Below are 15,777 nucleotides of genomic sequence, written 5' to 3'. Positions count from 1 at the left end.
AAGACGGGCAATAAAAGGTTATTGTATTGTATTGGTTATTGTAGATCACGTATGTTTATATCAAGAATCATTTTATACATAACAGGGATGTCCAGATTGGATCGGGCGTTGACTTCCGATGTATATCATATATATTATCATTATTTTTAAACACGTCTATAGTTATGCAATGGCACAGAGTTAGACCTCTTTCTTGACTTCACACAGGAACAACAACGTGTGCGGCATGACATCACTTTGTTTTAGACGCTATCGATTAAAATCAGACAAAGTAGAAGCTTGAAGCGGAAATCGCGAGTATGTGGTAAAGTCTACGTAGGATACAGCTGCGGATACGCACTTTAATATAGCATCATTTTTGTGACTGCATAACAATAATTCATATTTTTTACAGGACTGGGATTTTTGGGTTTATGGTTGGGGTAGGGGTAGATTTTAATAAAATACAATTTATTGGGTAATTTAATAAATAACATAAATAATGCTCAGTACAGCTACTGTTTTTACATAACTGTGACGGTTGGGTTTATGGTGGGGGTAAGGGTAGAATATGATTAATGGAAAATTTAAAAAATAACGAAAATAAATCTTGTTAGCTTCTGGCCACAGCCATATTTGATCTAGCAACAATGGTCTTGAGGTATTATAAAGTTGATGACGTAACAAACTGGATTGCTAGAGGTGAAGAATTGGTGTTATTCATTAGTTAATTATTCAAGCTATTTCACAGAAGTGCTCTGTGTGTTGACAGAGTTGTTGAATGTAAAAATAAGGTGAATTAAATAAAAAAATAAGGAACATCCTGGACCTGTTTCTTCGCTCTTCTTTATTAATTGTTCATGTATTATCCCTGCAGACACAGGACGTCAACATGACATCATATTGACGTTGTACCCCAACGTCATGAGGACGTTGGCTTTTGTTTGGAAATGAAAATCAGGTTGACGTCCGAACCCAACGTCAGGCCAATGTCAATGTTTAATGTCCAACGTAAAATCAACCTTAATTGAATCAAATATCAACGTTTAATCATGTTACACCTTTATGTTGTGTGGACGTTACCACCATGACATTTATTAGACGTTAGATTATGGTTCCAACACAACCTAAAGTCAACCAAATATCAACGTAATTTAACGTTGTTATTGAACATCAAAATAAGATTGTCTTCAGACGCTGGCTAGACATTGATTTTTGGTCACCTGACGTCACAACCTAAATCTAACCTAATATTAACGTCTTACGATGTTGTGTGCCTGCTGGGATTTATATCAGATTGGGTTTTAGTATTGGTACATACTCAAAATCAAATGACTCGGACTTAGACTCGAGGGCAAAAAAACCTTATCGGGACATCCCTAGTTTATAATATAATTGTTACTATACTGTACTATACTATACTATACTATACTATACTATACTATACTATACTATACCACTAGATTTTACCTATTTGTCATCTAAATGTTTTTATTCATTTGAAATATAATACAATTTAGTATCATAATTTGTTCTTTATATATTTATTCAAATATGTAATTATTTAAAGAATAAATCCATATTATAAATTTGATGATGATGGAACAATATTTATAATGTTTTCTCTATATATAAAATCACTTTTATTTATTAATCCATCATTTTATTTACCACAGGCACCAAAATGTAACATTTGGACTAAAGTAAATCAAGAAGTAGATCAAATTTGAATTTTAATAGAGTGGTTTTTGAAACTTACGGATCATTTGACTTGGGAATTAAAGTCCCCAGCTCCTTAATTCTGTCATTGATATTAAACCGCCTTCTTCGTTCAACTGCAAGGATGAAAAAAAACGAGACATTATCATTAATAACTGTACAATAAACAAAATAAGATGTTTCATCACATATTTGAAATGTGATGAACATTTAATGTGATAATCAGACTCACTGAGGTTGTGGTTGTCCTTCTTTTGTCTCTCTTTTGCCAGGGCTCTGACTTCTGCTTCTGAAATGAATCATTGCATTAACTTCATTCATAACTGTCACAGTCAACTTCTCACTAAAACTACAAAACGAATGCAGTTTCTTCCTTAGGATGCCTATGTATTCAAAAGTGTTGCTTTGCATAAGAAATTTGTGAAATTTATTTACAAAGGCCATTTTGGTTTCTTGAAATGTATGTCAATGTAATTTCATATGTGCAACTTGTTGATATGCATCTCAGTTTATCAAATAATGTACCACACACAACAAAGAATAACACTTTATTCAAGCATATAGCCTTCATAGGCTGAGAAAAGGAAAACATACCTACTGGAAAGCCATCCGGTCTTTGATAAGAGTCAAACTTGCCACATGGTCCAGCTTTGTCCATTATGTGCATCATGCCCGGAGATGGAGTAACTATTGAATAATATAATACATCTTTGATTGATATTGTGCATTCATTACTGCACCCAATATGAACACTTCTATTCCTCAGCATGGTGAGCTTGGACATTTAAACTCAAACGTTATTGTAATCTCCAATGGTAAACAAGACAATGTTAATACATACCGGATAATTCCCTTTTGACGGCCGGCAGGCTTGAGGGGCAGGAGTTACTGATGGAAACTCCAGCTGGAGGAAGAGCATGATTGCTGTACATGTCCAGCAGGTTTGCTGAAACTGGAATCTGAGAAATAATAAATGATTATTTGGATGTGCTGATTGTTCAGGCTATCTTAACTGAAACAAATGTGCATGATACTAATGTTCGTATCATACTTAAGGCTATTACCGTGTTTGTCATTTGAAGTCCTGCATCCATGAACCCAAGAATGTCATCACTGTAGCTTGATTCCAAACTTATAATGTCTTCAATTACATCGTCCATCTGTAACAAATTTAAATGAAAGAAGAATGTACAGTAGTTATTTGGTGTCATCTTGTAATTAATGCTTAGGTGCCAAAATACTAATCAGACCTATATCTGTATTAACCTGCACTCATGAAGGGAACCTCAATCCACACATCCATTATCAATCAGTCACAGACAAGATAGCATCTCTCTGAAGAATTAGTGAGAAAGTATTTAGACTTACATAACTTTTTTTTTTTTTTTTTTTTGATGGCTAACAGGCCTCGGCATGCATGTTTGGTGTAGTTTTATTTTAACATCACAGAGTAACTATTGTAGTTTTAATTGATAGTTGTTGTCTTTTGCTTTGATTACAATCTTAGGTAACTTGGCTGAGCACTCTTTTTTCTTTTGTTTTGAATTAAAATATTTGTTTTTATGCTTAACTTTTATATAGTTTACAGTGTCTTCTTTATGTATTTGTTTTATTAACATTTTTCAAATTAAACATGTACGCATTAATTTAGCAATTTTGGTGAGTGTTATTTGTTTTATTTGTGTTTTTTATTTTTAACTACTTTTGCATTGTTTCAATTCTTTTCATTTTCAATTGAGTTACTTTGAGTCTGTCTGTCTGTCTGTCTGTCCACCTACCTACCTTTCTGTCTGTCTGTCTGTCTATCTGTGTATCTATTTATGTATCTATTTGTCTGTCTGTCTGTCTACCTATCTGTCTGTCTATCTATCTGACCATCCATCTGTCCATCCATCCATCCTTCCATCCATCCATCCATCCATCCATCCATCCATCCATCCTTCTGTCTGTCTGTCTGTCTGTCTGTCTGTCTGTCTGTCTGTATGTCTGTCTGTCTGTCTGTCTATCATCTTTTTAAAAGAAATTAATACTTTTATTTACCAATAATCTATTTAAAAATTCATGGTAAGTGAAAGGAAAAACATTTCATAATGCTAATAAAGCATTTATTTATTTGTTTATTTGCAAAAATAGATGTATCAGCTTCTTTTATCATTGGTAATTATGGTAATAAATGTTTACTGATGTCTAAATCAGCATATTATAACAATTTCTGAATATTAATACAGTGAAGAGTGGCAAAAAGATGCAATAAATGCTTATTTTTTAAAATAAATTTTGCTTAAATACATTATATATTACAAAACTTTTTTTTACTTTAACTGTATTTTGGACCAAATAAAGTCATAAATGACTTCTTTTAGACGTAAGAAGTGTTGAAATCACTGTTCTCACAGCATTTTGGCACCAATTTTTGGCCAAATGTAGAGCGTCACAATCATTCAACATTTATCATTTGCCAGTTCGTGCATGTACCTCTTTCTCACAGTTGAGGGTGAGAAGGGCCATAGGGCTGTTGGGAGCGCTGGCTCCGGGTCCCGGGGTCATGCCGTGCTCGGCGGGCTGGCTGGGGCCGGGCCCTGTGCTGGCCTGTGGGCTCAGCTTGGCTCCCAGTGCACTGGACAGGTAGTGCTTCACCTGCTGCCTCTGGCTCTGCTGGATGTGGTACTTCGAGGGGGTTTCCAGGTGGGTCTGAACCTGAATCACAAACAGAGATAACGCCAATAAGCTCACATTCTACTACTGCAAAAATATTACTTTGCATATCGCGGTATATTCATCTTAAAGTGGAATTATTGCAATTATATGTTTAGTCTTGCAATTCATTAATGCTGTTGGATTGTATCAAACTAATTTAGCTATTTTAAGGCAATGACAAAGAAGTTTCTTATGTTTCTAATGTTATTTAAAGGTATAGTTCACCCATAAAATTTAAATGCAATTACAATTTACTCATGCTGATGTGATTCTACACCTTTATGATGTTTTTATTACTTTGCTAAACACAAGAAGAGAATATCTAGCGATTACTGGAAACCAGTAGCCATTTACATTCTAAATTAAGAAGAAATATACAGTTGTACAAGTCAATGGCTACCATTTTCTAACCTTCTCAAAAAATATCTTCATGATCAACAGAAGAAAGAGACAGATTTAGAATAAATGGACAGTGACAAACACGACAGGTTTTATAATTTTGTGTGTGATATCCCTTTATTACGGCACATATGAATAATATTTTCAACAACACATTATATTTAAAAAAGATTAGAGACCTAATATGTTAAATCAGTATTTTATAACCGCTCAGTCTATAAATATGCAAGCATGCAAACATACAGAAGATTAAATGAATATTCTAATCTGCTTACGTCTTAATATGTGTAAAGCATATTTTTCTTCAAGGTTAACACACAAAATCCCATCTCACCTGGTAGTGACTGTACTCGAGCATCTCCAACATGTTCAACTATGTGTTAGCTTCAAAAAAGTATTCCCTTTGTGAATTTAGGTGATGTGCAAGAACTGACCAGTCGTCTTGGCCAGCTGAAGATGTCAATGCCAAAGAAAAGACACAAAATGTATTTAAGGGGGTGGGAGGGGATTGCTCTTCTCATATTGTTTTTTTTACCCAAACGATGAATTTATGCCTTTATAAAGTTCATTTGACGTCACCGGTCCGATTCGACAAAAGCCTCTTTGAGACGATGGGTTACTAGTGTCTAAACTGAAACTGGCTTACGGCTAACTAACGTTTCATCTTTAGTTCCACTCATCCTGCATAAAACATTGTTTGTTCTCAGCATCCGGCATACAATCACTAGCACTGTTGGTCTAAAAACAAGACAGTTTAAGATGGAGTTATCTCTGAAATGTTGAAGAGCAAAAGATAGGAAAGAGAACTTTGTTGTCTGATGGGCCTTTGGTAATTGCATTTTTTTCTTAAGAGTTGAAATATTGTGCACACGTATGTAAGTGCGCACAAACAAAATCACAGACGTACAGTTCATATTCAGAAGCCAATGGATTCAGACATGTACAGTCAAGCCCGAAATGATCCATAACCCAAATTTTGACTTAAATAAATAAAACCTGAGAAAGAGTTTTTTTTTTTCTACAATGATGCCTCATGTACATCATCTTATTATCTTACGTGTCATTTGCAGTCAAAAAAAAACTAGCTGGTTGAATAAAAGTAACTTTAAGTCAGAATTTGCCAGACGTATGAACACTTTGGGGCTTGATTGTAAGTCTTTTTTGTTGTTGTTGTTGGATGTACTGGCACAATTATCATCAGAGTAAATCAGTAACTGTTGTGCATTTGCACAGAAAGCATAGAAATGAACTGTAGTTAAAAAAGCTAACAATCATAAACAAAGTAGCATGTGCATATACTGTACTGAATTTTTTTTAAATAATAATTGACATAATCACTGGTTGTAATGTGTAAAAAATGAGTCTGCCTTAACCCAACTTCCACTCTAAATTGTGTGTTGATGCTCATTTCCCAAAAGGGCTGAATTACGATAGAAAAGATAAGTCAACAGTTTGTTGTCTCTGCATTGTTTGAGTTGACTACATCTTGAGCAAATGTAGCTATTGTAAAATGTGGATGAGTATGTGGTACAGAGAACCATCTCGTCAATGGAGTGGAAACTGCATTAACATAGAGAGATAGAGAGAACAGCTGTGTCTAGGCATGGGGTATAAGATTCTGATGGTATGATAACCTTTGATAAAAATATCACAGTTTGATGGTATTGTGATTGCCACTCTAAAATATATTATTTTTTTTAATGTCTTAGTAAAAAACAAAAACTTTAAACATAATATATTTTATTTTGAGAAACATTTAAAAAATATTTTGGAACAGAAAACATGTCAAGCTTAATAATTTCAATGAATGATCGACTTCTGCTGTCTTCATTAGTTTCAAAAACAGATTTCTTTACAATTTAAAAAGCATTTTTGTATCTCTTTTCTGCTGAAAATGCTGTTGTCCTAAAAAACAAAAAAATAAAAAATAAATAAAAAATCTTAAATATACCTTAGGAACGGTATAGCAGAAAATATTGGTGGTTTTAAACCCTTGACTTTTTCAAACCGGGGTATACCTTGAAATCGGTTATCGTTCTTATGCCTAGCTTTGTCAACAACCAAAAAGCAACTTTATTAACATCTTAAGGCAAGTTTAAAGGCAACATCTAAAACAGAATGAACGGTTGGAGTTTAGTGAAGTTTATTTATAAACTAATTTCGAGAGAATCACGTGCTTATGACTGACTACAGCTGGTCCCACATTAGCCTATGTATGATTCACCAATCAGACAATTCCTAACTCATCATAGGCCGCCAGAGTTCCTTTCATTTCCTCGAAAGAGCGGCACAGCAGCCCAGTGGTTAGCACTGTTGCCTCAAAGCAAGAACGTCACTGGTCCAAGTCTCTAACAGGCCAGTCCATGGTTCTGTGTGGAGTTTACATGTTGTCCTCGTGCTCATGTGGATATCCCCTGGGTTCTCCGGTTTTCTCCTACAGTCCAAAAACTTGCGACATAGGTGAATTGAACAAAACCAAATTAGCATAGACAAGCTCCTAATCAGCAGAATATCTCTCCGTAGCAATCTCTTATTCCCCATTAGCTATAAATAGCAGGGAAGTTCTCGAGACCTACCTAAGCTCAAACTCCCCTTTAGCCCTGCAAACGAGAAGGATCCCAGGGCTCGAGGATCTTATAAGCTCAGGGCTCTCTCCTGGGACAGCATGCCAAACAAACTTTATAATCAATCGTCAGCTAAGTGTGAACTCTTGAAAGAATGTTGGGGTTTATTTTGACTCAGATAAATCAGGGTACTGCTGTGTACTTTGAGACTGCTATGCTGAATAAACATCTTCACTGAGATCTTTCAGAGTCCTCATTTTTTCTTAAAAATGTACAGTAGCTATTCAATTAATCCAAACACAAATTTAAACCTGCTCAGCTTGGGATATTATATATATATATATATATATATATATATATATATATATATATAGAGAGAGAGAGAGAGAGAGAGAGAGAGAGAGAGAGAGAGAGAGAGAGAGAGAGAGAGAAAGAGAGATGATAGATAGACAGACAGACAGACAGACAGACAGACAGACAGACAGACAGACAGACAGACAGACAGACAGATAGACAGATAGATAGATAGATAGATAGATAGATAGATAGATAGATAGATAGATAGATAGATAGATAGATAGATAGATAGATAGATAGATACTTTTTCGTTATATAATCTGCATCTGTTAAACCCCAGAGCTGTCAATGGTTTAAAACCAATACAACCTGAGACAGCTCTGAAATCAATGCTCTTTTCATTTATCAAGGAGACTTTTTTTCCCACGATGATGCTTTTTGTGAATCATCTTATTATCTTTTAGGAGAAGTTGGTGTTATTTCTGGTCAAAAGCAAAACTTGCTAGTCGAATAAAGGTCATTTTAAGCCAGGACAGGAGTATGAATAATTTTGGGCTTGATAGTAAGTTAAACTATAAACAATAAACAATAAAAATAAACTGTAATTATAAATGCTGACAATCATAAACAAAGTAGCATGAGCATATACTGTACTGAAGGTTTTTAATAATAATTTACATAATCATTGGAGTTGTGATGTTTTGCATGTTTGCACATGCGTGAATGCGTAAAGTAGGTATTCAAGTAATCCAAAAACAAATTAAAACCTGCTCAGCTCGGGATATTATATATATAAGAAGCGCCTCGGGTACTTTTTCATGTCATAATCTGAATCCGTTAAACCTCAAAGCTGTCAATAATTTAAAAACAATACAACCTGAGACAGCTCTGAAATCAATGCTCTTTTTCATATATCGAGGAGATCAAGTAGAAAAACTTTTTTTTTCCCCCACAAAGATGTCTTTTGTAAATCATCATATTTTATTTTGGGAGAAGCCGGTGTCCTTTACAGTCAAAAATAAGACTTACTGACTGAAAAAGGTCATTTTAAGTCAGACTTTGCCAGGAATAGGAATAATTTCAGGCTTAATTGTAAATTATCAAAGGACAGCATTTTTTGTTGCTGACACAATTATCCTCATAGGAGTGCATCAGTAACTCAATATTTGTGCATTTGCACAAAAGCATAGAAATAAACTGTAAATAAAAATGCTAACAATCATAAACAAAGTAACATGCACATGAAGTTTTTTAAAATAATACAGTAATTTATATAATCATTGGTGTTGTGATGTTTTGCATGTTTGCACATGCGTGAATGTGTACAGTAGGTATTTAAGTAATCCAAGCACAAATTAAAACCTGCTCAGCTTGGGATCTTTTATAAAAAGTGCCTCGGGTACTTTTTCATGTCATAATCTGAATCCGTTAAACCCCAGAGCTGTCAATAGTTTAAAAACAATACAATATGAGACAGCTCTGATATCAATGCTCTTTTCATATATCGAGGAGATCAAGTAGAAAAACTTTTTTCCCAAAATGATGCCTTTTGTAAATCATCTTTTTTTTAATTTGGGAGAAGCCGGTGCATGTCCTTTACAGTGAATAATAAAACTAACTGACTAAAAAAGGTCATTTTAAGTCAGAATTTGCCAGGAATGTGAATAATTTCAGGCTTGATTGTAAGCCATTAAAGGTCAGCATTTTTGTTGGATTTACTGACACAATTATCCTCATCGAAGTGCATCAGTAACTCAATATTCGTGCATTTGCACAAAAAAGCATAGAAATAAACTGTAAATAAAAATGCTAACAATCATAAAGTAACATGCACATGAAGTTGTTTTTAATAGTAATTTATATAATCATTGGTGTTGTGATGTTTTGCATGTTTGCACATGCGTGAATGTGTACAGTAGGTATTTAAGTAATCCAAGCACACATTAAAACCTGCTCAGCTTGGGATCATTTATATATAAGAAGTGCCTCGGGTACTTTTTTCATGTCATAATCTGAATCCGTTAAACCTCAGAGCTGTCAATTTTTTAAAAACAATACAATATGAGACAGCTCTGATATCAATGCACTTTTCATATATCAAGGAGAATAAGTAGAATAGTTTTTTTTTCCCACAATGATGCCTTTTGTAAATCATCTTATTATATTTTGATAGAAGCCGGTGTCCTTTACGGTCAAAAATAAAACTTACTGACTGAAAAAGGTCATTTTAAGTCAGAATTTGCTAGGAGTATGAAGAATTTCAGACTTGATTGTAAGTTATTAAAAGACAGCAATTTTTGTTGGATGTACTGACACAATTATTCACATTGGAGTGCATAAGTAACTCAATATTCGTCCATTTGCACAAAAAGTATAGAAAACAACCTTAAATATAAATACTAACCATCATAAACAAAGTAACATGCTCATGAAGTTTTAAAAAAAATTAATTTACATATTCATTTGTGTTGTAATATTTTGGTTGTTTGCACATGCATGAATGCGTACAGTAGATATTCAAGTAATCTAAACACAAATTAAATCCTGCTCAGCTTGGGATCTATTATATATAAGAAGCGCCTCGGGTACTTTTTCATGTAATAATCTGAATCCGTTAAACCTCAGAGCTGTCAATAGTTTAAAAACAATACAACCGGAGACAGCTCTGAAATCAGTGCTCTTTTCATATATCAAGGAGATCAAATAATAATAATAATAATGATAATAATGTCTTAATTTATTTACATCATGAGTCATGACCTTTTTTTATTGTACTCATAGGACAAGTCAGAACAAGTGCTATTCTGGATTCAGTAGTCAACTCAAAAGCAATACCTTTGTGATTGAAAAAAATACTGTACAAAAGGCATTTAAGGATAAGTCGCCCATCAAAGCAAATAATCTCACCAAATCATATTACATATTTTACAGATTATAAATATATACAGTTTGAACATTTACTTTCTCATGTGAAATATAATCTAGACAGTCAGATAAAATAAATATAAATAAATAAATAAATAAATAACAGGACTTCCTTTGACTTGCTCACTTTTAAAGTGGTTTCACAAGCCTCCTCCCCTTTTCTAAATATTTCCAGAGTCTTTTGAATGTCTTAAAAACAGAGGAGTAATTCAGAGATTTCTGTGATGAAGAACTCACATCATCGGTCTAAGCACGTGTACGGCTGACATTCACACAGGGAATATAGTCTGTGTTCAGTGATCCTGAGATTAAACTGATTCTGATTATAAGAAACATGAATTATTTACTTGGAATGATGGCCTGGTGTCTATTCTTATGATACAATCTATAAGCACTGGTTAAAAAATCCTCACAACCTGTCAATTTTACAATCCATCCAAATTAAGACTTAATGCAGCATTTCACACCAATTATCTATTTAACTTAAAAAGCAAAGCAAATGATCCAGCAGCATGATTTATTACATACTGTTATGTGCTGACATGTTGCACCACCACGAGACACAAACATGCTGAAACCTCCCTTCTGGTCAAATATAGGGACAGTGTTTGTCCCCACAATGTGAGAATTGTGCATTTTTAAGATCCCTGCAGAAAAGGGAAGAAAAATCCTGCATTGTATGGGTATATTTTTATGGGTAAATAGATTGTGGGTTAAACAGTTGAGTTTTCGATCTTCGGGTCTGGCTGGGGAAATTTTAGCTTAGCTTAGCATAAGTCAGTAAATCGGATTTGACCATTAGCATCTTGCTCAAAAATAGATAAATAAATAAATAAATATTGACAATTTTCCTATTTATAGCTTGATTCTTCTGTAGTTACATTAAGAATTAAGACATTATATATAGAAAATAAAAAGCAATTTTGCAATATGTCTAGGAACTCTCATTCTGGTGAAATAATCAAGAGCTGTTTCTCAATTGCAAGAACGCTGAGACCAGACTTGCCAAGTTACCTCGGATTAACAAACTCGGGAGACTGTGAGAACAGAGAATGCGTCCAGTAAGAAATGGGATGCTGGGTTCTTCCTGATGGTCACATGACCTTTATACATTTTAAACAGAAAAGTATTTAAACATTACAGCAGTCATACAACGATTTATTGTTTGTCCCCTTCTCACAATATATACTTTGCATAGAGACCTTACAAATATATGTTGCACGATACAAATAAAGCGGATTTTGATATGAATTTCAACAAATAAACACCCTTAATGTGTTCATATCTTCATAAAGATTTTCATGTTAATGTTTAATTTTACCATTTCATATAGGGAAACTCCTAAGTCAAATAAGTTATATCTCTGAACCTAATATTAAACCTATATTAAATTCTGCGTGTCTCAGAGATGCGTTGCACCTGGAAGGGCATCCGCTGTGTAAAAAAAATGCTGGATATGTTGGCGGTTCATTCCGCTGTGGCAACCCCAGATTAATAACAGGACTAAGCCAAAAAGAAAATGAATAAATGCTGCGCTTCCCACCTCCTTTATTCCACAGCAATGACTTCTGGGACTTCTCGAGTGAGTTCAGTGCTCAAATCTGCATCGATGCATCCGGTGACTTTCACATCTCCTCCATTTTTTTTTTTTTGGTCTTGAGTTTTGGAACTGAACGTTGACGATTAATGATGACGTTACACGAGAACACAAGGATGCAAGAACGCTGAGGGCCCATTCACACAGGGCATCAGCTTTAACATTTCCTATTCACTTTAAATGTGTGACGTCAAGCATTGCTGAATTAAATTGTGGCTCTGTCGGTGCTGAAGTTGGGACTTTCTTAATTTTTCAAGCTTCATTAAGATCGCTGAATCCAAATATCGCAGCTCAGACAGTAGCCAATTGCTGACTAATTTCATTGGCTGGCACTGCTATGATGATCACGTCAGCCCCAACTTCAGACATGTCCTCTGTCAAGAGTTGACGCTGAAGCCCCGTGTGAATCAGGTGTGAAGAACTCATATTGAGAAATATGCCAAGGAACTTTGCTGTTGTACCACGGCTGCAGCAAATTATATTACGCAGCACCTGAAAATAGTCCCCAGTTAGGTAACTAGGTCTGCATTTTAAATAGGAACACTGTTGAAACTCTTTTCTTGACTTAGAGCGAGATGCTAATTGTCTAATCTGATTCAATTATTTATGCTAAGCTTAGCTAAAAGTGCTCCAGCCAGACCCAGAGTGTCACATAACCAGCAATCTATTTCTGAAAGATTGCTGGCATACTACACATGTCATTCATGAACTACATATCCCAGCATGCCTTTGCACAAACCAGTCACCATTAATCACACACAGCTGAATATCGTCATCATCAATTGTTTGGACTATTGATACACATTGCACACACCAGTCAATGCGGAATCTTTGTTTGTCAGTACCTGTATGGTTTCAGTGAATGTCGTCCTGTTTAGTTTTTCTAGTTATGTTTTGATGATTGTTTTGTAACTTTTTGTACTTTGATCATCGCTTTGTTTTTGGATTTTTCGATGCCCTTCTTGATTTCTGAGTTCTTGTTTTGTGACCTCATTTGTTTTTGCCTGCACGAATAATCTTTTTCATTAAAAATTGCATTTGGATCCAACCTCTTGTCTTCGCTCCCTTGACATCTGGTGACACAGAGACTGGCTGAATAGATTCAATAATCGTAAAACTCAGATGTTTAACTCTAGGCGACTTGCAAAATTAGCCATTTCTTTAAAAAAGTGAGTGTTGCTTTAAAGCCAAACTTATTCAGCACAGCTTTTGAGTAACCTTTTCCACCTTTTAATTGCTTTAAAGCTTTATTGATATTCCTGTATTGATCAAGCAGTCCACTATTTATAATGTTTTAATTTGTAATTAATTTGCAATTAATGTGTAATTTTGTTTTGTTGCTGTAAAGCACTTTGGGCAGCCCTTTGGTTTAAGCAAGATACTAAATAAATAAGGTTTGTTGATTGATTGAAGGTGGCACGGTGGCTCAGTGGTTATCCCAATTCTGGGTGCTCCAGTTTCCCCCATAGTCCAAAGACATGCTCAACATAATTGGTGGTTCATTCCGCTGTGGCGATCCCTGATAAAATAAAGGGCCTAAGCTAAAGTGAATGAATGATTGATTGAACATGCACAAGTGGTAACAGTTGGCTATTTTATATTATATCATGGCACTTTATTATATTTTGCACTGTTTTTCCAATTAATAAAAGGAAATGGCTGATATTTCACACAGTGCATGCGTATACATGTGTGCATTATTATTTAAAGATAGTCACACTTCAAAATATCAGTCACGTGTGCATCCCACAGACAGTCATGTCCTCTAGGCCTTAAATCTGTAGTCATATCAGAACTCTCTTCTATTTTTTTTTTCATAACATAAGGGAAAGTCTTTGTGCTTTTCTTTACTCTCACTATCTGGTACTATCCTTCGTCAGCTCAAAACCTTTGACTTCAATAAAGAGTTGCTGCTGAAGAGAAGCAGTATTCTCTGAATGCCTACAGCTACTGCATCTATAGAGGGATTCAGGAATTTTGAGCAGTTTTATCATCTTTCCACAGGAGAGTGGCTGAAGGAGGTGAAAGTCAATAGTCACCCATGTCCTTGAGGAATTAGTGACATTTTGGTGACGACTTGAGGCTTGAAGTCCAATTATATTGGGTGTTTGTTGATTACAAGTAGATGTTCGTATAAAACAACTGAGTAACACTACTTTATATACAAATATATTAAGTTTATTAAATAAAAATAAGAGGTAATTATTATCTGTGCATCTGCACCAGAGCTTCAGGCTCATGTTACTGCTTTTTTTTCTTTCTCCTTTTCTAACTGTTCTGTGAAAATGTAGTGGCTCCTAAAATCAATTCATTCATTGACAAAATGCTTCGATCCACAGCAAAATAATCAATCTTAAATAGCCTGAATGAACTCTGGAGCGGTTGGTTCATATAAGGAAGCAATTCAACCCAAAAAGTAAACTAAGCAATATTTATAATTCATAACAGTACATAAAAGGAGCACTATGTGGTTCTGTGAGTGAGCCCATTAGTTAATGCATCTGAAAACAAAGGTGCGCCTCTTCGTCTTAAAATACTGTGTAATTGTTTTTCCTCTGTCCTGAAGAAGCCTTGACTCTTGCTCTAACTGCATTAGAAATTATCATTTATCATTATCATTTCAAATCGAAATGGAATTTTCACAGTATCTCCTATAATAATTTTTCTTCTGGATGAAGTCTTTTTTGGGGGAAGAATAAAAAAAGTAACATTTTTTCTAAACAAGTGTAAGCTTAATGTTGGTAGTCTCCTTTAGAAATATATGGTAAGGTAAGAAAGTTTATTTATATACTACATTTCATACACAGTGGTAATTCAAAGTGCTTTACATAAACAGGAATAAAAGAGACATGTATAAAATACAAAAAAATAGAAATAATAATAGATAATAATAAACAGATTAAAATGTGTTAAAACAGGGTTTAAAAAAATGAAAAAGAAAAGAAAAACATAATAGTGTGATCTGTTGGACGTAGCTCAGTGCTCATTTTAGTAAAGGCACAGCTAAACAGATGTGTTTTCAGCCTTGATTTGAATGTGCCTAATGTTGGAGCACATCTGATCATTTCTGGAAGCTGAATCCAGCAGCGAGGGGCACAGTAGCTGAAGGCCGATTCACCTTGCTTTGACTATGTTGGGAAAATAACACTGTTAAACAACACTTGGGAAATGTTTATAAAATAATAACATATCTGGTCTTGTTTTAAACTTTCTGATTTTGGGGGAAAGTCTTCAGGTGTTTTTCTGCTTTTTTTTTTTATGAAAAGACTTAAACCCCTTAACAGCACTGTTTCCTGACAGAATATGTTCAATTAAATTCATTATAGGCTGATAGTGTAGCCTTTGCAACTTTACTGGCAAGACGACTTATTCTTATGAATTGGAAGTCAGCAGCTAACTCTTCTTATCAGCAATGGGTTTCTGATTTTTTACATGCTCTTAGAATGGAAAAATCGGTTCACAATAAAACAAAACCTGAAGATTTCCAGAAAATCTGGAGCCCTTTTCTAAAATAAATTAAAGAAACACCTTTATCTTAATTGCATTTTTTTCTTTGTATAATTGTTTAGATTTATTTATGTTATTTACTTATTTTTCCCT

At 34.4% G+C, this 15,777-nt stretch overlaps 1 protein-coding gene across 3 annotated transcripts in view; it reads right to left on the bottom strand.

Annotated features, from left to right (window-relative positions):
• The window catches only part of mitfa (melanocyte inducing transcription factor a), a 42,012-nt gene that overhangs the window by 1,306 nt on the left and 24,929 nt on the right, over positions 1-15,777 (bottom strand). The window contains 7 exon segments of one of the 3 annotated variants that reach the window (NM_130923.3): positions 1,739-1,814; positions 1,931-1,987; positions 2,293-2,385; positions 2,540-2,657; positions 2,763-2,858; positions 4,174-4,395; positions 5,129-5,241. In NM_130923.3, the coding sequence (NP_570998.1) occupies positions 1,739-1,814; positions 1,931-1,987; positions 2,293-2,385; positions 2,540-2,657; positions 2,763-2,858; positions 4,174-4,395; positions 5,129-5,161 (695 nt within the window). In that variant the 5' untranslated portion in view covers positions 5,162-5,241. 3 annotated transcript variants of the gene reach the window in all.

The sequence above is a fragment of the Danio rerio genome, chromosome 6 (genome assembly GCF_052040795.2).
Source record: "Danio rerio strain M-AB ecotype USA chromosome 6, GRCz13ab, whole genome shotgun sequence".
Classification (NCBI taxonomy): domain Eukaryota; kingdom Metazoa; phylum Chordata; class Actinopteri; order Cypriniformes; family Danionidae; genus Danio; species Danio rerio.
The sequence above is the reverse complement of the archived record's forward strand: the minus strand, read 5'-3'. Positions and strand labels throughout refer to the sequence as shown.